Source organism: Ascaphus truei, chromosome 4 (genome assembly GCF_040206685.1).
Source record: "Ascaphus truei isolate aAscTru1 chromosome 4, aAscTru1.hap1, whole genome shotgun sequence".
Classification (NCBI taxonomy): Eukaryota; Metazoa; Chordata; class Amphibia; order Anura; family Ascaphidae; genus Ascaphus; species Ascaphus truei.
The window spans coordinates 106347302-106370127 of NC_134486.1; the positions used below are offsets into that span (position 1 = coordinate 106347302).

At 41.4% G+C, this 22826-nt stretch overlaps 1 protein-coding gene across 1 annotated transcript in view; it reads right to left on the reverse strand.

Moving 5' to 3' along the window:
- Positions 1–220: 220 nt before the first annotated feature.
- MERTK (MER proto-oncogene, tyrosine kinase) overlaps positions 221–22826 on the reverse strand; it is a 121129-nt gene continuing 98523 nt past the window's right edge. The window contains exons 9-19 of the mRNA XM_075596351.1: positions 22340–22490; positions 18827–18980; positions 12725–12813; positions 10086–10181; positions 9885–9965; positions 9499–9591; positions 9163–9281; positions 7833–7942; positions 6601–6760; positions 2375–2511; positions 221–1028 (exon numbers count right to left, since the gene is read on the reverse strand). Coding sequence (XP_075452466.1) covers positions 545–1028; positions 2375–2511; positions 6601–6760; positions 7833–7942; positions 9163–9281; positions 9499–9591; positions 9885–9965; positions 10086–10181; positions 12725–12813; positions 18827–18980; positions 22340–22490 — 1674 coding nt within the window. The 3' untranslated portion in view covers positions 221–544. The remainder of the gene's footprint in view (positions 1029–2374; positions 2512–6600; positions 6761–7832; positions 7943–9162; positions 9282–9498; positions 9592–9884; positions 9966–10085; positions 10182–12724; positions 12814–18826; positions 18981–22339; positions 22491–22826) is intronic.

Genomic DNA, 22826 nt, shown 5'->3' on the forward strand with positions numbered 1-22826 from the left:
TACTGAAATGGTATTAAGAATGCAATTAACAGTTTCCAAAGCTAATGCAGCAAGGGGAGGTAGTGTAGTCTTTAGATTAAAAAGAATGGCACATAAATGAAGACTGGTATAAGGAGGTTTTTTATGCTTAAGCATAGCTTGTGCTTCAGAAAAATAATTCCTGTGTTTGCTAAGTAAGGCACGAGAGGACAGGGAATGACTGAACACAGATACTCTGCAATACTCTATTAGACTTTTAATATTTACATCTGTTTTGTAGCATCAATAAAAATCTATATATCATCTATATTTATATATACACAATGTGTGATGTGTGTGTGTGTGTATATATATATATACACATACATACATAAACACGCACATACACAGAATACAGTATACTATCTTGCTATTTACATTGGCTTCACCCAAACGTATTTCACTGCTTTTTTAAAAACACTGAAATATATCTTGTCAAGAAGGGTTTTTCCCCACAAAATAACAGCAGTATTGTTAATGCCACATGGTATGGGGAATGTTTAATTCTCAGGAGTGTTTTAGCTATCTACACCATGATTTCTGCATCCTCTGCAGAGTCGTCAGCATAGAGAAGCCCATCAGTCAACGTGTTGCCTGCAAGGAGTGTGCTGGGCTCACACCAAGGTGCCCTGCTCCGTGGAATACTGTCCTGCAACAACGGGGTGCTAACCTGTTCCAAAGCCCCAGACTGTCCTTCAGATGGCCCCTCCAAGATGTACCTCTCCTCATTGTGATGATTTTCATGGACCTCCACCATGACAGTAGTGGTATCAGACTTTGAGGGGCTGGTTTGTAATACGTAATTGGGATCCATGTCCATGTGATTAATCTCTGGGTCTTGTGTCAGGAACTCGCTGTCCTCTGGCAAGCTCGTATTAATGTAAATAACATCTTCTTTGTCCATAACAGGCGGCAAACTCTTTAGGAGATTCTCCAGGTGAAACTTCAGTTCCGTGAACGTTGGTCGGTCACCAGGGTCTGCTCTCCAGCAAAGATACATCAATTCATACCTGCAAAGTAGGTGTGGGATTAAACATTATAAAACATTGTTACCCATTAAGACTTTTCTAAGAGTTACTATTTAGTGGAGTTCTGTTTGATGGATCAGTACTATTGGTTTTCCTCCATGCATAAGGGGGTAAATATTGAGTAAAATCTTATAAATCTATCTGCCGTGTGGTTTACATTTTGGAAGTTAAACAAAATGAGCATTCAGCATTTGCAAGGAGTGCAGGAAATAAAAATGTATTAACATTTTGTAGTGAAAATACTGTGAAAAGCATCACTCGTCTAAAAATGCAAGTCAATACATGTAGTGTGGCCACCACTGGATTCCAAAGGAGAAGAGCAGTGCAATGCTGTCCCCTGAAGAGTTCCATCGCTCCTCATATGTATTAATACAGAACTACTCTACTATGCTTTGCTTAACGACAAACTGCTGCACTATTATTAACTTTAATTTGATGCTTTTGTACATTTGAATTAAATGTGATTGCTGTTTGGCCCAGGTCCCTTAAATCTCCTTCATGGGAACCCATAGACCTTTGCAATTGTGGGGCATAATGCTGGCTCTGCCAATAAGAGGAGAGACCCAACCCCCTACAAAATGCATTCAGACATCCACATTTTGATGTAGCCTTGTTCCAAAGGCCTAAACTTTTCACATATTTTTTAAATATTAATACACTTAACAGAAGAACCATGGAGTCAACTTCAGATAAAACTGCTATTTTCCCCTCTTTGAACCTAATAGATCCTGAGTTGCTTACAGTTTTTTCCCTCTGTAAACTTATGGGAAAACAACAAGGTGGGGCCGCAAATAGCAAGCCGGCATGATGTTACAGATTTCTAATGGTCTGCCATAATGAGGCTGATCTGGCGGCCATATTGTTCCATCTGGAAAATAATTTATCTTCAAGGGGTTGAAACGGTACCTCAGGGAATGCAATAGCGTACAACTGCTCCCTTTTTACCCCTTTATTTATATGAATATTCAGGTTATGCAATGAATGCGTATTGTGACCAGTGGTGGAAGGCCCCATAGCAGTAATTATTCTATGTGCCCTCCAAAACAATAGAGGTCTTACTGACACTCACTAAAAAAATAAAGATAAGGCTTTATTAAAAAATGATTTATATCCTCAACTTATTCTAAATGTGTTCCCTCTCACACTGTCAGAGGGACAGAAATACATTTTGCGCACATCCCTCTGGCACTGGATGGTCTAGATTAAATTAGGTAACCTAGGTTAATCTAGAAATTAGAAAAAGTAGGAATCCACAAGCATAGCTGCTTAATTCTCTCAGGAAATTGATTTAACGTCATGATTCCCTTCCCAACTTCAGTAATACTCACAGTTCATCTAAACAGTCTGCTGGCTGCTTTAGCCTGTGGCCTTCTAGTAAGTAGTCATATATTTCATGGTTTTGAACCCCAGGGTACGGAGTCATTCCTCTGGTTGCGATTTCCCACATTGTGACCCCGAACGCCCACTGTAAATAACACAGGAGAAATGTAGGATGATATTTCCAGAGACACTAAATGCATCCTTTCATGAGAAAAGGTCAGGTCCCAGTAACCCACTCGTGTGTTGGACAATGACTATTCAAAGTGATTTTGACTTGGAACTAACAAACAATAAGAACAACTTGTTACACACTATCTGCGGATATTTATGGAATAACACAGATCTTTAGAATGCAACAACTATTGCTAATTGTATCTGTAAGAGACTCCTGCATTTTCAGATAGCAATTTAGAAAACATAGTTGGGTAATCAGTGAGTATGTGGGGCTGCCAGGGAATATCAACATACATAATAGTTTTTATATCAGTGAGCTATGATTTTACAGACACTTTGATTTAAAATCTGGACACATATATGGCTTAGATTACAGTAAATAAAATACATAGCTATGCCTCCAGTAAAACATTTGTATTTTTAGCTTGTGTACAGAAAACACCATGTGAACCAAATGATCAAATCTTCAAATGTGGAGAATGTTAGGGAACCTGTGGAGATTGTGAGGTGTTTATAAGGGATTCTCCAAAACAAATTTGTTTTGGAGAATCCCAGGTAGTATAGTAAGTTCCTAAACATGTGTGGGAACCGCGCACTTGGTCAAGTCCCAATCTGTACCTTGGGTTGGGTGGTATAGCTGTCAATTACAGCAAGAGCTTCCAAAGTCACTCCCCACCATGCAGCAAGGCACGGTGAGGTTTGACTTTGGAAGCTCCCATAGTGATTGACAGCTATACCACTCACGCTGTCTGCACACATGGAGGTGCAGTTTGGGGCCTTAATACGCGTGTGTTCCCCTCACTAACTCAGGACACTATACTGCCTGGGATTGGTCAAACAGTTTAGTTACCAATAGTCTGATGAGTAGGCAATAGGTTTTATTAATTAATGGTTCACACAATAAATATTGTCTAGCAGGAGGTGCACAATGTAAAAAAAGGTTGGGGGCCACTACTCTAGAATATTTATGGAATGGCTGAATTATTTACTGAATAAATGGTGTCAACATGCTCCCTTGTGATGTTAAGTACTTAGAGAAAAAAATAGCTGAACACATGGGCTCTCATTATCCCGTATTCAATATGCTGTGAAGCTTTTTTTCTCCTTATCAGGGAAATATAAAGCCATACTATACAGCAAATACAATTACTGCGTTCAGTGTTAATGTGTCATTCATCTAGCAGCGCTGAATCACATTTCAGAAGTTCAACTAACTAAGGTTTTTCTACTACTTCTTGGTGTGTCTGCATGTTTTGCACTGAATAGGAAATGTAGTTTGTAGAATATACAGTTTTAGAAAACATTGGGTAGTTTTTAATTTTAGCTAGAAAAGTGTAAACCACAATATACTATAAATTATTTTGTATACTTAAATGTGTGTGTTGTATACACACATAAAAAAAACACCCATGCCCCCCCAGACAAATCTCCCGCCCCCCTGGGGAGCACGCCCCCCAGTTTGCGCACCCCTGCCCTAGAGGGCGTATCCTATATATCTGCTGAAGAGGCTTTTTTTATGACAAAGTCAATTATTTATTTATAAAATGTTTTACCAGGAAGTAATACATTGAGCGTAACCTCACGTTTTCAAGTATGTCCTGGGCACAGAGTTATGATGACAAATAATACATGGTTACAAAACATAGATACATAAGTGAACAGGGTATACATTATATACAAGACATAGCATGCACAGTTAGAGATAATATATATTATAGGCGTATGTAACAGTTACAGACCAGATTAAAATGTGAGACAGCTTTAGTTTTCAAAGAACTTAGACTGGTGGTGGTGTGTGTTGTATTTGCATTGGAGAACAAAACGGCATATTGAATTGTAGAGGGTTTCAAGTGTGCTAAGATGGGGTGCCTGGGCCGTATACTATGTCCCCATAGTCGATGATTGGCATTAGCATCTGCTGTGCGATATGCTTTCTGACCAGCCATAGGGAGGATTTGTTCCTATAAAGTACATCTAGTTTGGCATAGGTTTTGGATGTCAGAGTATCAATGTGCATCCCAAATGTTAAATGGAAGTCAAACCATATGCCCAAGTAATTAAAACTAGTAACAGGGGCTAGGGTGGTATTAGCATTGGTTCTGATCAGGAGCTCAGTCACTGGAAGCTTTAGAAATGTAGTCTTGGTACCAAATACCATTGTTACAGTCTTGTCAGTGTTTAAAAACAGTTTGTTTTAAGAAATCCAATTTTCAAGTCTCAAAAAGTCAGATTGAAGTATGTGTTCAAGGTCGGAGAGGCTATGGCTGTGTGGGTATAAGATTGTGTCATCTGCATACATGTGTATTGACGCTCCATTGCAAGCTTTAGGAAGATCATTGATGAACACTAAGACGAGTAGGGGCCCCAGAACAGAGCCATGTGGGACACCACAGGTGATATCCAAAGGGTTGGAGTTAGAGCCTGAGATAGACACATGTTGGGATCTATCTGATAGGTAGGAATGAAACCAGGTTAAAGCATGCTTCCCTATTCCAGAGCACTGGAGTTTGTTAAGCAAGATAAGATGATCAACAGTATCAAAAGCCTTTGCAAAATCAAGGAATATTGCACCAGTGAGTTGTCCCAGTTCCATTCCACACTGGATCTCATTGCAAACTTTTAGCAGGGTAATTACCGTGGAGTGTTTGGGGCGAAAGCCAGATTGGAATTGGCTAGGGAAATTTGTCTTAGTATAATAATCGCTTCATTGGTAGTGAACACATTTTTCCATGACTTTGGATAGTATTGGGAGAAGAGAGATTGGCCTGTAGTTTGAAACAGTGTTTTTGCCCCATTTTTAAAGATTGGGACAACTCTAGCAGTCTTCCAGGTCTCAGGGATATGGCCTGCAGACAGGATAGAGTTGACTAGGGAAGCAACTGGTTTGGCAATGGCTGGGGCACCAAGTCTTAGGAACGTAGACTGCAGTAAGTCAAGTCCACATTGGCTGCTTAGTTTTAATTTGAGGAGCACTTGTGTAATCTCTTCAGATACTGGGACAAATTGAAAATTGTGGGCAGTGTTGGGAGATGGTGGGGCTATAGGGGTACTCTCAGAATGAGGTTCATGTTTGTGGTTTGGATTGCGTTTCGCTAATATTTTAGTAGCACACCCCACAAAGTAATCATTGAATGCATTTGCAATGCCAGTGGGATTTGTCAGTGTGATATCCTCCTTAGTGATATTACTTGGTTGTTGATGGCTAGAAGGCTGGAATATATTGTTGATAATCTTCTAGAAGTTAGCTGGGTTTTATATATTCTTTAGAAGATTGTCAGAGTTATATTGTGCCTTTGCATGTCTTGTTTGCCTTGTGCACATATTCCGCAGGTATCTGTAGTTATTAAGATCCTTGGTAGTGCCAGTTACTTTGTAGCTTTTCCACAAGGCATCCCTGAAATGGTAGAGTGCTATAAGGTCAGTTGTAACCCACGTAAGGTGGGCCATGTACTCTTATTCTGTGTAGTGGAGCATGGGTATCAGAGTTTTAAGAACTCGGATTGGAAACAGTCGAGCGCAGAATCGGGGTTGGGAATTAAGTTGATTCTGTACCAAGGGCAGTTGGTAAGGTTAGCCAGAAACTGTTGTGGGTTAACATTTCTAAATGTTCTAGTGAGGAAGACTTTAGGGCTTGATTGAGGTGGTTTAATTTTCCTTACACAGTACAATATTGCATGGTCACTGAAAATGTCAGGAAGGATGCCAGAGCATTGGATTCTGCTGGGAATTGAGGAGAGAATCCAGTCTAGCAAGGAATGGTTGTGAGATTTCAGGATTGTCCGTGTGGGTTGGGAAATGAGTTGCGTTAGGTTAAGTGACTTGAGTTGTATCTGGATTTTGTGTTTTTTAGGGTTGAGCCAAGTGTAGTTGAAATCCCCAAGAACTAGCAGCTCACTCTTCTCATTCAGAGAGGAAATGGAGCCAAGAAGCTGGGTGATATCAGTCAGGGACTGTAGAGGGGCTTTAGGGCCCCATTTAAGTCAATGGGGAATGTCATCCAAAATACAGCCCAATCAACCACCACCCCCCAGATATAAAATAAGCCCCTTATACAACATACCACGTCACTTTTAATCGTGTAGATGCGATCGGCAAGGCTCTCGACAGCGATCCATTTCACAGGCATCTTAGCGATGCGCCCTTGACGGTAATAGTCTCCACTGTAAATTTTCTTGGACAAACCAAAATCGGCAACACAAACGGTCATGTCATCTCGCAACCTAGTAAAATATATAAAAAGGAGATACACAAAGTCACAATCAATATGGCTATGGGACAAGAGTGGAATTATACCCATCTATAAAACAAAAAATGTTCCCTGTTGGCACCAAAAGGATCAATAGAGTAATCAAAGTAGCCGGCAAGAACGAGTTCTAGGAGAAATGCCAGAGAAATCTGAGATTTGTTACTGATTGTCTTTTTTTTGGAACAGTGTGAAAATCCTTAACCCTTTGGGTGCCCCAAGACATTGACACTACGTCATGGGGTCTGGCACTCCAGGGGCTACCTCATGCCCAAGGCAGCTTAGCTCCATACGAACGCAGGACATGATGTGCTGTATAGGGAAATGGAAGAGGCGGACGCTTCCATTTCCAGGTTATAGGTCGCCACGGTCACATGTTGCTTAAAAGTTTACAGCAAATAGAAATACCACTTGTGAGCACATTCACATGTCTCAGACAAGTCTGCAACCCTGACTTTCCCCAGTATCTCTTAACAAACAGTGCTTCTACTGCAGCTAGGGATTCTGGGTAATGACATGCAAATGGTGATTAAGACTAAAGAGTTTGCTATTTCAACAATATATTATATTACATACGTTCTTCCTACTTTCCACTTAGATTGCAAGCTCTTCGGGACAGGGACTCCTTATCCTATTGTTACTTTTATGTCTCAAGCGCTTATTCCCATTATGTTATATTATTATGTGTATAACTGCTGTGAAGCGCTATGTACAGGGCTGGTGATACTGTAGATAGATAGATAGATAGATAGATAGATAGATAGATAGATAGATAGATAGATAGATAGATAGATAGATAGATAGATAGATAGACTTATATACGATGCCATGTGTAATATGTACTCCCGAAGTATATACCATTTACAAGGTTTACGAGTGGGGTCCTCTTACACGGTAATACAAAAATTTTATTGTATAAGTTTTGGGTTCTAATTAGAAACCCCTTGAGAGAGAGCGCCCTTGTATTTTTCTGTAATGCTGTATATAGAAGCAATATGTGTGCTGCACAGAGTTACAAACTGTACTAAAACGTCTATGATTAAACTCACATGCAGTTTCGAGCTGCTAAGTCTCTGTGAAGAAAATTTCTGTTGCTCAGGTACTCCATTCCTGTTGCAATGTCAATCATAAACTTCAACAGCGTCTGCAACGGCACGTGCTGAAACAGACATGACAAAGACATGAGACAAAGCCTCAGCTAGCACATAGCAAATAGCAAGCATGATGTGAATGTGACCCTTTCAGTAGCAACATGGCCTGCAATTCATGTCAATGCCATCCTGTAGGCTCATCTAGCACTTCATGTGTATTCTGTAATTTACAGATTACACTTTATATTACTGACATAACAAGAAGACCAGAAATAATTTCTCATTAACACGTGATATTTAAAAATAATACAATACTGCCAGGAACCTCCACCAGTACCAAAGTTACAAGTGAAGACAAAAAAAACCATGCATATGAGGCAGCTATGTACTCTTTCTTTTATTTTAGAATGAATTTAATGCACCATAACACAGATACGAGACCGATGTACAAACGTAGCCGGACTCACCTTTCCCGGAGATGCAGAAACATATGGCTCAATGTTACATTACTGACAGCTCGCTGCATTTTTTGGGGATTGCCGAGGTGGGGAGGTTGGTTTTTGGCAATCCCCGATGTCAAGAGAACATTAGAATGTCTGTCTGCCAAAATTCACTCTCTTTTTATAGAACATACAATTTGCCAAAGTTCACTCATATTCTTACCAACTTCACTGATCATTTGTATATTCTCCTTTGTACCCAGTGAGAATCAAAACGTGTCTATTCTCTCCCCTCCTCCCAGAGTTGTTGTGTGATTGAATTATATGCAGGGGTATTGCCAGCGGTTGGGCACCTATCTAGGCCAGCGGGGCCTATCCCAGAGCCCGGCCACTGAACAAGTCTGTCTCTTCCCCACTCTGCGTGATGACTTACATGAGGGGATTCATGCTGCTGTAAGGGCAGAGTGCGGTGTGGCTGCAATGAATTGTGGCGCATGGCTTTCTAGGGCTTAGCAGGGATTGGCAGATTGGCAGACTCACTGCCATATTCAACCCTAAATTAATTCTGGAATGACAACCACAAGAATGCCTGGACGGGTCTGATCATTGTTTTGTATTGGGTCCTACCTGATATGGCTCTGCCGCTGATTACAAGGGACTAGGGGCAGGCCATGGCTGTAATAAAATGTAGGGCTCTGCTTCTGTGAGTAAAGGTCTTGCAATTGCAAGTTTGCATTGATACTCATTATTGCGTTATACATTTAATGGCAATGTATCACAATACTATATATCTTTACAAATACCACCAGAGAGAATAATAAAGCGGGCTGTACAATGATTAAAATCACCTGAGGACCGCAGCCAATTCTGGAGGACAGCAGAAAACTGTGAAGATCTCCATACTTCATGAAAGGTAAAACCACCATGGGCTTGGGGATTCGTCTGGGACTCACTTCTAAACAAACACCTACAATACAAAACACACATTAGCATTACACTCACTGCCATGGTGCTTTATAGTCTAATGAGCTATTGGGCTAAAATGATTGCGCCACTTATACGTAGATTCTTTCGTTTGCAAAAGAAATATGGTGAAAAACATGTTTCGGTGGGACAGCTGCTTCATAAAGACGGATATCCTAATTGATGAATTAACAGCCAGTATTCTTCTTTAGAGGACATACCTAGTAGTCTAATAACATTTGGGTGGTTGAAGTCTTTCATGCAGGCTGCTTCACTCAGGAATTCTTCTATTTCCCTTTGAGAAAAGTTGTCCACTAGAAACAAGAAAAAACAGTTATTTAGCAAGTACATTATGGGCCTTGTAACATTGGGTATAAAAAATCCGAGCGCTGCATTGGCGCTCTGAAATTAATTGTACACATATACAAAGTACAACTCATCCCACGAGCACAGCAATCCCTCACACAGCAATGTAACACAAAGGATATTATTCATCATTGTTCAACTATCTCTAGAAATCTTATTTTTTTTTAATTAGGGCATATGGATAGAATGAACTGCCTGCCTCCCTTCTGACAGTAAAGAAGTTCTCAATAATATTACTTACACTTCATCGTTTTTACAGCTACTTTGTGAGTTGTTTGATCAGGATAAATGAGTTCTCCCTCCATCACAGATCCAAATTCACCTGAATATAGGATAAAAGCTGGGATTAGGTTACAAATAAATCTTTATCCACACTCGGTTTACTATTGCGATTTCAATATTGATTTCTTTTTTTGACGTTTATTCGGATCATGTTACTCACCCTCTCCCAGCACCTTTCCAAGACTTAGCAGGCTGCTTTCAATCATAACATCTTCCAGTTTCTCTTGCAGATCTTGGCTGATGCCTAAATTACTCACTGAAAAGTAAGAATAAGGTCACTGACTGTTAATCCACTCAAACAATGTGTTCTCCCAGCCTCTGGTAGTCACTGACAGGTATTTTGTGGTGTGTGTACTGTATACAAAGATTTCCAAAGGGTAATAAATTATGTTTATGATTATACTAGTAATCCAAATAATCACTATAATATAATGTTTTTAAAAAAAAAACTGCATGATGAAAAGAGATGCGCATAAGCACATGGCTTATCTGACATGTCACTATGCTGTCAGAATAATTGGTTGCGAGGCTATGCAGCTATTAAAGGGCATTAAACTTTCCTGTAAGTACACCTCTTACAAGTAATTATTGGGTGCCATCCCGATATCAACACTTGGTGATGTGCTTCACCGTTGCTATGCTGAGATGAATCACTTCTGTTGTTGCTGGGTATACCCAAAGTAAATTTGCTTTGTAGAATTTGTGGCACATAATTCTATTAACTGCATTGTTTATAGGTTCCAATAGCTTTTGTTCAATTTTAGATAAAGAGTTATGCTTAGGTATTCTCATATGGTACACGCGTTTGTGTTTAACAACACACCCACTTGATGCATTCCTCCTCCACTCCATCAAACCCATATTTCACACATTTAATGGCATCCTAAAGACTCACTTCATATAGGAAGCCTGTATCACGCCTTCTTGACATCTTTATTACATTGGATTTCGTCCGGTGCAGATGCAGCCCAGCTGCTGTGCTTATGATAAAGAGCCATAGCATATATGATCTCCCTTTGTCTATATGTGCTTGGTCATCCCATTCTACCCACTGAACCCTGGCTTACTTCACTTTGCAAGAACCCTTCCTCTTTTGTCTGTTACAGTTTGTTTTTATATTGCCATGTTATTTGTGTCGCTGTCGATCCTTCCCATTTTACTGAGCCGCAGAATTTGGTACCGTATAATGAATAAGTATAATAATGATAAAAGTAGTAGGTATAATATTTAAATACTGAACAAGAATTGTGTTATAACCTACAAAGAAATAAAAAGTGGACACTAATAATAAGTGACTAATCAAAAACTTAAATAAGTGAAAAATGTGATAAAATTTAAGTAAATACAGTTTCACCCCCTGCTCTGGAACCCACTGGAGTAGGGGAACGTTGCAGGACGGTGAGCCAGCTGGCTAAAATCTTCCTACACTAATGCAGTGTAATGCCCGTTTTTTATTGTTAGAATGTGAGTATAATATTTTATTGTTCTAAAGCTATTTTTATCTTGAGTGATCTGCGCTATGCCAGTTTTTCTCTCTACCTTGGGGTACGTGATCCTGGGGACCTGATCCACTTTGATGACAACTGCATCATCCACTTACCTCTGACCGTTTGAGTCAACCCTGCCTTTTTGACTCTTACATCTTGTAAGTAGTCAATTCATTAGAGCCAAGTCAATTGAAGGCTTTTTTCACATTGTCATTTTTGCTGCACTTAAATTTATTTTTGTTTCCTCCCCATGCTCCCCGTGGATTTTGTGTGTTTTGCTATAACCTACAAAGAAGGCAGCAAAACAAAGTAGTGGTACTTTGCCTAATGTCTAGGAATTAATAAGATGTTTTCCATATTTATGATCGAACAAAAGTAGAAGAAAGTGACACTCTTAAACAAGGCACAGTAACCGTATTCCTGATCAGTAAATAGAAAAGTAGTGTTTTTAGCTCTATAGCAAATTTACTGGAGAAACTTTCATAGCACTAATTCCTCAATTGTTTCCCAATGGAATTTGTAGTGTAATGCAAAAATCTCCCCAAATCATACAATGCAAAGGTTAAATAGACATATGGAGTAGACAGCACTCAATGAAAAAAATGATAAAAGATAATAAAGTGTGAGGAAGTGGTGCAGCGGGAAGGTGGGGGGGCTAAAGCCTCCCAGGTAGTACTAACAAAAAGAGTCGTTCCCAGCACTCAATGACAAAATAGTCTGATGATGAGCAAAAAGAAGGGAATTGAATGTGAAAACATATCAGCACAATTTGACATACACCCTCCATTTTTTGCCTCTCCCCCCTCCCTCCCTGTTTTCCCTCCCCTCCTTTCCCCTATCCCTTATCCTCCTTTATACCCTTTCCCCACAGGTGTTATTTTTTGCACCTTAATTAATTATTACCTCCTTTTTACAATTACTCCTACATCTTCAAATGTATGTCAAATTGTGCTGATAGGTTTTCCCATTCAATTTCCTAATTTTTGCTTATCATCGGACTATTTTGTCATTAAATACAATGCAAAGGTGTTCAATCTAGGATTTATTTTTCTCTATGAAGAACAGGGGGTGGGGAATTATTCTTCAAACATAATTAACCCTAACAACAATAAATAGCTATAAAATAGTCATTTATAATATCCTGCAGGTGGCACACTTTTAATGCAAACTGAGACCTTTCTTTGTAGCTTTCAATTCTAGTAATATGTGCATGGAACACTGGAACCTAGGATATAGTTTCACTCGTGAAATAAGTAGCACATTTTCATAGCGTACATTTTTTTAAACCCCATGTTCATCAAATCCAACTTACAGGTCACTTCAATAGTTTTCCTGGTGTACGACTTCTTAGCTTTATAATTTACCACAATATCTGAATCATCCGAGTTGATGAAAGCATGCCTGGTTAAATAACACAAAAACAATAAGCATTGTGATTCATGCAGAAATGTCTCATTGGGCAGAAATACTGTTATTATACTACTATGTCTAGTGCTACATTCACTACTACTGCTGTATCATGATAAAATATGCTTTGCCATTTGTCATCTTAAATGTGCGATCCCAACCCGACACTTTATAATAGACCATCCCAAATCCCATAGTAGTCTCCTATATAAAAAGTGAAACTTACCTTCCATGGACCTAGATGGACAGAACTACACTGGCGACCTCACTTTTACAATCTGCATTTGTACAGCAATTGCCAATAGCAGGGGGTCAGAACTGGAAGTAATCTGAAGCTATGCTATTTTATGACAACCAACTCATCATCCTGGTCTAATGTATCAAAATCTGTTAGCTCCATCTGCATATTTAACTAAACAAGTTTTGCAGGAATTAGTGCCTTTTGGCCCGCTCTGTTTCCCAGGGTTATCACTGTTGTCCAGCAGAGGGATTTCCTGGTTGAGCCTTAGGCTAAGGCCCCGGTCTCTCCGCTGTAACGCGCGCCCGCGCTTTTGGCGGCGCGTTCAGCCGATTCCCCGGTCTGCAGCTCACTGCAGGAGGAGAGACCGGGGGGGGGCGTGGCGGAGGAGTGACAGGGGCGCGGCCATGACGTCACCCGGCAGGTTCGCCCTCATTGGCTGAACCGCCGGGGGGCGTGCCTAATCGCTCGACGCGAGTCCTGCTCTCAATTCTATTGACAGCAGGAGTAGCTCTCGCGCAGCGGGCCCGGCGCCATTGCAGGGAGGTCTCTTGTGCGCGCAGCGTCCGCCACAGCGGACGCTGTAGTAGGCAGCGGGGGCAAGGCCTTATATAACCTTTGCTGCTGCAACAAGTTATCTTGGTTGCTGGAACTTCCTTGTTGCCTGGCCCCTTTTCTATTTTCTGGACCCTCACTTGTTCCCTGGACCCTAACTCGTCTCCCTGGACCCTCACTTGTCTCACTGGAATCTCCCCAAACCTGGACCACTTTTTTCTACTGGTACTGTTTTAACTTTGTTATATTCCATCAGGGCCCCTGGGTGCAGTCTTTCACCACATTGGAGGAGATGGGAGGTTGCCGCGGCTAACTGTGGTAGTATTTCATCGGGTCCTGTGGTCTAAGTTTGGCTCAAATCTGTATGTGGCAAGTCTTTCACAGTACTCAAACTCATTTTTTGTGTTGTGCCCAAACTCTTCCTCACTGTCAATAATACCACAATCTCATCAACACATCAAGCCTGCTGCCTAGAAGTCATCTTTGACTCTGCCCTCTCCTTCATTTCTCCTATTTACTCCCTTGCCAAGTCCAGCCGTCTCCACTTTTGAAATATTGCTACGCCTTTTTTTCACTCATAACATAACTACAATCCTAATTCATTCACTCATCCTGACTTGACTACTGCAACCTTCTCCTAGCTGGCATTCCCCTTGTCTGTCTGTCCCTACTCTAATCCATCCAAAATGCTGCTGCAAGACTTCTCCACTTCTGCTGCGCCACTATGCAAATCTCCACACTGGCTTCCCATATCCTTTACAATCAGATTTAAAACCCTAGTTCTAACATACGAAGCTCTCAACAATGCCGCCCCCCTTACATCTCAGCCCCCATCCCCAATATATCCCTATGACACCCACCTTTCCTCCTGCCTTATTATCTCCTCTTACTCCCGCCTACAATACTTCTTCTATGCCTCCCCCCCTCTCTGGAATTCCCTACCATCAGACTCTCCCCCAGCATTCAGACATTTCAATCTCCCTGAAATCTCGCCTTTTCAAGGAAGAATATCTAACATACCGCTAACATCTACCTCCCCCTTCAAACCTATTGGGACCAGCTGTGGGGCTGGACCAAAGTCCACGCTAACATCCCCTAATATCCACATCCCCAAGCCTGAATGGGATCAGCTGTGCGGCTGGACCATACTCCATCCGGAGGTATACGCCATATACAATATACATATACACAATGAGCAACCACTTTACCTTTTGTTTCAACTTTGCCCCTTATTCTCTCAAGGTTGTAAGCTCCCAGGAGCAGCGCCCTCATTACCTACTGTATCTGTTTGCACTTGTTTGTCCTTATTTGGTATGTCATTGTGTTTATGTAATATACATAACTATGTACCCCCCATTGTACCACACTGCAGAATATGTTGGTGCTTTACAAATAAACAATAATAATACATTACATGAGATCTTTTAATTGTATTCTACAGCATTTTCCCCAAAAGCACATGTGCAATATATGGATTTATACAGTGTTTCATTAAGTGGTGTGTGTATATTACATTTATAATATACGTTAAATAATGTAAACTGTCTCATGCCTGTGTGCTTTATTATATAATTGGCTGTTCATGTCTTATTTATATAATGGGAAATATCAAGGCTAAATCAATAAATGTATCAACCTGCAAGGGACTTATTATTAAGCCCCTAAATCATACCTTACTCAAATATCACTCAATAAATAACTCCTCAAATGATGGAGACATGCAATAACAGGATATAATGTTTTATTTCTAACACGTGCTGTCTTTTAATATCTACTTTTATATATGCTATTTCTAGATTTGAGTCATCCATACAAAGGTTGCAGATGACGTTATGATAACATTCTTTTTACTTCATTCATTTCCCTCATGTTCCATGTGGACAATGTTTGGACTCAGTCAGGTTATGTTATCAAGTATGTAAGAATGATGAGTCACAGTGCCTATTCAAGATTAAATAAACTGAACGCAACATCTATTGTTGGCATAATATTTTGACTCGTATGTCTTTTCCCTTACCAGGTGAACGACTGTAAGTCAGGGGTGGACAACCCGTGGCCAGCAAGCCAACGATGGCATTGGGAATGGTCCAGTGCGTCCGGCCTACCTGCACTCAATATCTGCAGGCAGTGCAGAGGGGGAAATCCCTTCCTCTCTGCCTAGCATGCATAGGACGGAGCTTCAGTAAGGGGGTGGAGCCCCGCAGAGGAGAACGGGTCTGAAGCATGTGCCAGGGAGTGGGACCGGCTGCCAGCGGTGAGAAGGAAGGACCAGCTCAGAGGGGAGAGAGAGACATGCTGGGAATGGGGGGGGGGAGATAAAGAGAGAGACATGCTGGGAGTGGAGGGAGGGGAGGGAGAAAGACATGCTGGGGGAGAGATAAGGGAGAGACATGCTGGTGGTGGGTAGGAGGAGAGAAAGACATGATGGGTGAGAAAGGAGAAAGGGGGGTGTGAGAGACAGAGGGGAACAGTGAGTGGGGGGAGCAAAATACATGGGGAGAGAGAAATATATGGGGCAAAAGGGGGAAAGAGAGGGTGAGAGCAAGGAGGTGGAGGTGTGAGCAATGGGGGGGGAGGGGCTCACAGGGCAAAGCTGTGAGTAGCCCTGGCCAGTTCATATTCTGCCTTCCCCCGCTACACTTCATGTGCCCCCTACTGCAGCAGTGGGAAGGACAGTGGCCCGCCAAAATATTTGTACCCATTTATTGGCCTGCTTGAAAAAAAGGTGCCACCCGTGCTGTAAGTAATGTGGCATAACAATAAAAATGCACTTTTGTTTACATTTTTCATTAGGAAAGACACAATGTAATACACAATGTATTTAAAGAACATTCTGAGAAGGCTCAGGGAGTTATTAAAGCTTGACTTTAATGGCATGTACAGTAGCGACGATTTGGCCATGATAGTGCAGATTGCACTTTGATGATTCTCGGGCAGTGTGAGGTACCCAAGGAGGGTAGGTGGCTCAAGCAAGAATTCAGCTTGTGTACTCAATTTATGACTAACACCCGCACCACAATATTACATACTGCTACATATTGCTGACAGAATACATTGCAGTGCAAACAGAATGTACAGTACAAGCACAATTAATCCCTGGTCAGAAGAGCTTACATTCTACCGTCTGCTGCCTAAATAACAGGATGAAATAATAACTTGTTAAGGGTCACAAGGAGCTACACTGAATATTGAAGTTGAATTCCCACTTTACAATAGGCCATTTCTCCCTAACATGCCTTGTTAGAGAAAAATTGCCTGGATTCCTCGATTAAGGGAGATTAAGGGAGGGTGCATTTGTAATAGGATGACAAGGGAATAAAGAACCTTTAAATCCAGGCAAGAGGGACATCCATCCTAGAGTATGGTCTTTGTCTATGTACCTACATTGCGAACAGGGTTGTACTTATAAATCCGAGACTTTGGGTATACCGTGTTTTGAGTTCGGGTGATATAGTCCATAGACTGTATATACCCTTGTTGACCGAGGACTGTATTGGGATTATTAGCTATGATTGCTGGCCCCATTACACTTTACTATCCGTCAAGAAGTACCTATCCAATAACTAAGTGGCATATGGTTGATGCATTTGACTCTAGATCCACAGCCAGGGGTGTACTTAAGTATTTTATACATTAAAATGTCTTTCGTGTGGTCCCTGTAGCCATAGAACTTTATACCAGTTGTTTTTACATGATTTTGTTTTCACTAATCAACATCAACTAGTGTTTTCCTATTCAAGACACTCTTTTCCAGTGCACTACATTTTGTCTCAACCTGTATGTTTCACTTACAGTATGTGTTTACATATAAGATGTTGCAGATTCAGGCAGCATTTTTTGTACCATACTTTATTTCAGCAATGGCAAGCTTTGCCGGCATCCTTAGGTTTTAGCTACACCTGTGGTTTACAACCGTTTTTCTCTCGGGGCACTCCTATCCACAGTGCTCAGTTGCTGAGGCACCCCCACAGCAGGACAGGGTAACAGAAAACACAGGACAGAGACTCTGTCACAGGAGACAGACAGACAGTCAGAGGGGGCCAGGAGTCAAGAGGGGGTAGGATGTCTTAGGAGTCAGAGAGTCACAGGGTCATAGGAGTCAGAGAGTCACAGGAGTCAGAGTGGGTACGGAGCAGTGGTGTAGTAAGACATGGGCGGACCCCCGGGCCACAGTTTTAATTTGCATTGGCCACAGCACTTTCTGACCGGGCATGCGCATGTGCGACTGGCAAACTCTGATCGCGCATGCGCGGTTGGCAAGTGCCAAATGTGCATGAGCAGCCAGCAAGTGCCGATCGCACTTGTGTGATCGGCATGCGCTCTTCGCACATGCGCAGTCGGCGCTTGCTGGGAAAAATATGGATTGGTCACCCTAGCGAGTGGCCCCCCCAAGAGCGCAGGTCCCCGGTCTTTAGCTACGCCCCTGGCAGGGAGTCAGAGGGTACAGATGGGACAAGTGAGGCAGGGGAGTCCGAGGGGGCTGCACAGCAGAGGGATCACTTACTGTAGGTAACCAGAATTAGTAAAGACTCAGGACCTCCATAGCGAGCCGAGATAGAGGATAGCTATGGAAGAGGATAAAAACAGCACAAACAGGAAACAGTAATGATGCTATATCAGAATTGTGTGTGTGTGTGTGTGTGTGTGTGTGTGTGTATGTGTATATATATATTGTGGATGAAGCTGTATTGATGGTAATTAATAAAGCTGCTGTTTGTATGAATAAAGTTCCTGGCGCCCATCATTACTGTTCCAACGCCCAGCCTGTGTGAATCCAGCACCCTGACAAGGTAACCACTACAGCCTGTCCTCGGTTATCCAACGGAATCCGTTCTGGAAGTAGCGTTGGATAGTGAAACCGTTGTAAAGTGAGTCCCATGTTAATCAGTGGCGGTGAGCGTTGGATAACGCATTCAGGCGTCGGATAACGCATTGCGGCGTTGAAAAACGCCCCTTGGGGTTGCATTTTAAAGCGTTGGATATGCCATTTATTGTAAAGTGAAACGTTGGATAGCGAGGACTACCTGTACTGAATTAGCCAATTACAGAGACATTTGATGTAAACTCCTTAGGAGCCGGGCAGGAAGGGATACACACACACACACAATTAAAATATATAATAAAACTTGAAGGTTTGCATGACCACTATCAAGCCAGTTCTAAATCTATGAAATACGTTCCGATTACCACAATGGCCATTTGTTTCCAACTCACCCAAATTCTGTTTCTTTCTTCCTTCTAATAATTTTCACGAAACCATAAATGATCAACATGACAATCATCACACAAGAGACAAATCCAAGCAAAATCAGGTAAGGATATGCATTCCCCAGTGCCGGAGTAGATGAAGGTGCCAGGATTATCAAGCCTGGGAGAAAAAAAAAGTGATAACTCAAATGAAATTTTCAAATCAATATAAAAATTCAGCTACATACATTTAATATATTAAGTTTTGCTCCTTGTTTTTAATCACATTAAATTGTTCCAACTATTCACTCTGAAATCCCTTATCCCTGTGGTATTTAAACCTCTCCTCAGGGCCATGAGCCAGACCAGGTTTTTTGAGGCAAGCAGCCAACATTGTATTCCTACCCAGAGGGAGCAATAATGCATTTTATTGGAATATATTGCTGCTCCTTCTAGCAGCAAAGTGGTTGCAACAGCAGGAGGACTTGACCCTTTGGCAACCAGAGGGGCAATGCGTTGCTGGCACTTCTGGCAGCAAAATGGGTTCTTCATGTAATTCAGAGAATCACTTATTCAGTAATACCCCTGATAAAGCTGTTTTGTTTTTTTCCCATTCCTAACCTTTCTGGTTTTTTTCAGTAACACACCCTGATTCAGTAGATATGCCTCCCCAGCCAAAATAATGGGAGCAGGCAGTGATAGCCATTTAACTCCTTACGTCATTTATTGGCTCTGTGATATGACACAGCTGGCAGACTTTTTTTTTTTATTTCCATAAAGGCCTGAGAACTGACTGTTGTATATCTGCTAAACCAGTAGTACAACTCATCTTTGCCAAGAAAAAAAAGTAACTAATGGTTGTGTCCATATATTAAATGCTGCCACCCTTCCCCCGCCCCCCCCAAAAAAACAATTAACGGATCTATTGCTAACGTTTCATTTTTTCAGAGAGTGACAAAAAAAGTGACAAGCAAAAATCAATAAGTGCAGTTTGTCAGTGGTTGCTAGTGCTGCTAAGGGACTGTCCAGATCCCTAAATGAGAATATAAGAATAGGTTAAAAATAAAAAAGGAAAAATGCAACAGCGCTCCACATATTGTAAATAAAATGTATTTATTACTCACAATAAATGCAACGATGGAGAGACCGAGAGAGAGGTTTTTTGTTTTTTTAATACCCCTGTCCTAGTGGTTCTGCTCCTGCTCCTTCCCAATACTAAACTCCCCTCAGCCAGGACTGCCGGTAGAGGAGAGAAAACTGGGACAGTAAAAATCATGGCCGCTGGGGGGTTGGGGTATGAGATTGCTATATTTTTTTCAGACACTCCCAGAACGTGTTGCGTTGAGTTATATGTATACGGTGTAACCAAAAGAAACTAAGTTTAGGGAGCAGTTCTGATTAGATCCACCCCTGAGGGTAGTCAGTAATCCAATGGAATTTACTGAAGGGGAAGAAAAGATGGTTAGATCTCAAAGCAGGCATGGTGAAACCCCTACATTTAACTTACCTTTCTAAAATAAATGTAACAAAAAAAATTAGTTATCATTAAAAACACACTTCAAATTTGGGTGGGGGGGGTGAGGGGAGAAAGCATCTATGCGCTCTCTGTACGAATCCATGTACAGTAGGCGAGAGGAGGGCGGTGAGAACAGAAGGAAAGGGGTGCGAGAGGAAGAGGCATGAGAGAGAAAGAAGTGAGGTCTGAAATTTGGATGAGGGCAGTCTGAAGCTCTATATGCGCAACCTCCATCAAATTAACCCTGACGATCTGGTGCTGAAAGAGTTGTGGGATTCCTGGGACCTTCCACCATTGTTGCAGGGCATGCTCAAAAATTGCCACATACGGGTCCAAAATATTGAACTTTATCTCTGTGATACTGGACTGTCTTATATATTCTGACCCTTTCCAAGTCTCAAACTACAATGTTTGTGTGCAAATGTTTTGAGGTAAATAAAGAGTCATACAAAGTGAGTGGGTATGCAAAAAAACCCAGTATAACATATTTTACTAGTGTAATGAAAATGACAGAACGTTTTAAGCATTTTAATAAACCTGGCACATCAGGGGTTAATGTTCATTGCAAATTGCCTTAAAAATACAAGAATTGCTTTTATGGCCGGTCAAACCACTGACCAGTTTTAGAAAATCTGGCGTCGCAATTCTTCTCTGACAGTAGAAATAAACGGAAACCTTGTAATGCATCTTGAAAGGCATTCCAGAAAAAAATCTGCAAATACCAGGGGGTATAGGTAAGAAGGTATTCCAGAATTGTGTGAATTTACTAAATATAAGGATATCATGGATCTGACCGCAATTCGCAAGAATAACAAATAGATTTTTGTGACATTTACGATCAGACGAATCACATAATGCCAACATTCCATGCTTATGAGAAGGCATAAGGGAGATATCCATTTGTCACTCAAACTTAGAAGTAAGCCGGTCAAAAATAGTTTAGTTATACTGTATGCAGCAAATTTTCCCAAACGTATTGATATGAATCATGTTACTCCAAGTATTATAGGAATAAAGATACTGGACATTTTGTGAAAGAGGGGGAAAGGGGGGAGAGGAAAAGTAGGGGGGAGAGAGGGGAACAGAGGGAGGGGAACAGAGGGAGTGGGGAATTAGAAAGAATGAGAGGGTGAAGGAGATAGAGAGACAGAAGAGGGGGAGAAAGATAGAGGGGTAGAAAGAGAGAGAGAGGAGAATAGAAAGAGGAGGTAATGATAGAGAGGGAGGGAAACTGGGAGATAGGAAGAGAGGAGCTGAGTGTACCCACGGCTCTCCTGCTGCCCTGAAGAATTGAGGGGGCTTGTCAGAGGCGTGTGGACTGGGCCTGCAGAGCTGCCTGTGGAGGGGGCCCACGGAGGTGCCTGTTACGGGAGCCTTCCTTCCGCCAGCTTACAGCATGCTGCCTTGACAGGCACCTCCAAGAACACCTTCCAGCAGGCCCCCTCTGGCAACAACTTCCAGGAGGCATCGTTACCGGCATGGGGCTCAGGCCTCTTTACTCACCGTCCCCAGGACAGGAGTCCCAGCTACGCCACCCTGTCGGCAGCCCTGCCTTTGAGGCCCTAATATGTTTGGTAATGTATGTTAGGGATTTCTGTTTATTTTATCCTTTTATTTGATGAAACTGTCTGCATTAGTTGTTAAACTGTGCATTTGTATATTCTTGTAATATTTTTTTTCTGTAACATAACCACTATACTATTGTGTATACTGTATTAAATCTAAAATGTAATAAGCATGTCTTTAGCTCTAAATGGAACGTTACTCATTGTGAAGAGAGTGATTACAGTTTCAGACATGTTTTGCTACAACAGAGTTTTGTGTGTTAAGGAAATATTTGTCTTAGTAAACAGGGACCAAAGACTCTGCAAGTGATTTATAGATATCTCTTTGGTGGTGGATGCAAAGTAAAGATATATTGTGATGTATTGAGGGTAAATATTATGCATTTGAGGAGCCCTGCGGGGAGAAAAATGTGTCAGCTGGATAGCTGTGTGTATTAACCCATATGAGAGTTTTCTTACCATCTCCTGGGATAACTAGCTTCACTGCCTCACTGTATGGTCCAGTACCTCCCTTAGTATAGGCAGCAACATACACACTGCAGCTGGCATTGGTAGCTTTGATGGGAATAAACGCTGTAGTGGAATTGACCTTCTCATAATAATCCACATTCTACAAAACACAAAGCAAAACAAAAAGGCACAATATAAGAAGAATACAATCCAAAGAAGCCTTCTTCATAAACTATCATGTGGTCAATTTGAAATGCTTCAGAAATATTGCTAACGTTTTTTTTTCTTCTTCATAAAAATGGCTAAATAGTTGTTGCCAAACAGTGTAATTAGAAAGGATATTCCAGCAGGAGAATCTCTTCAGCAGTATTCTTCAGAATGGATATGTATCAAGCCAAGAAAATGCATTTTTGCCTTTAAACTGATGCGAAGGAAAACATTATGAATCTGCTTTAATGCATCAGTTTTGACTGAGAATTGGAAGAGCAGGATGCTC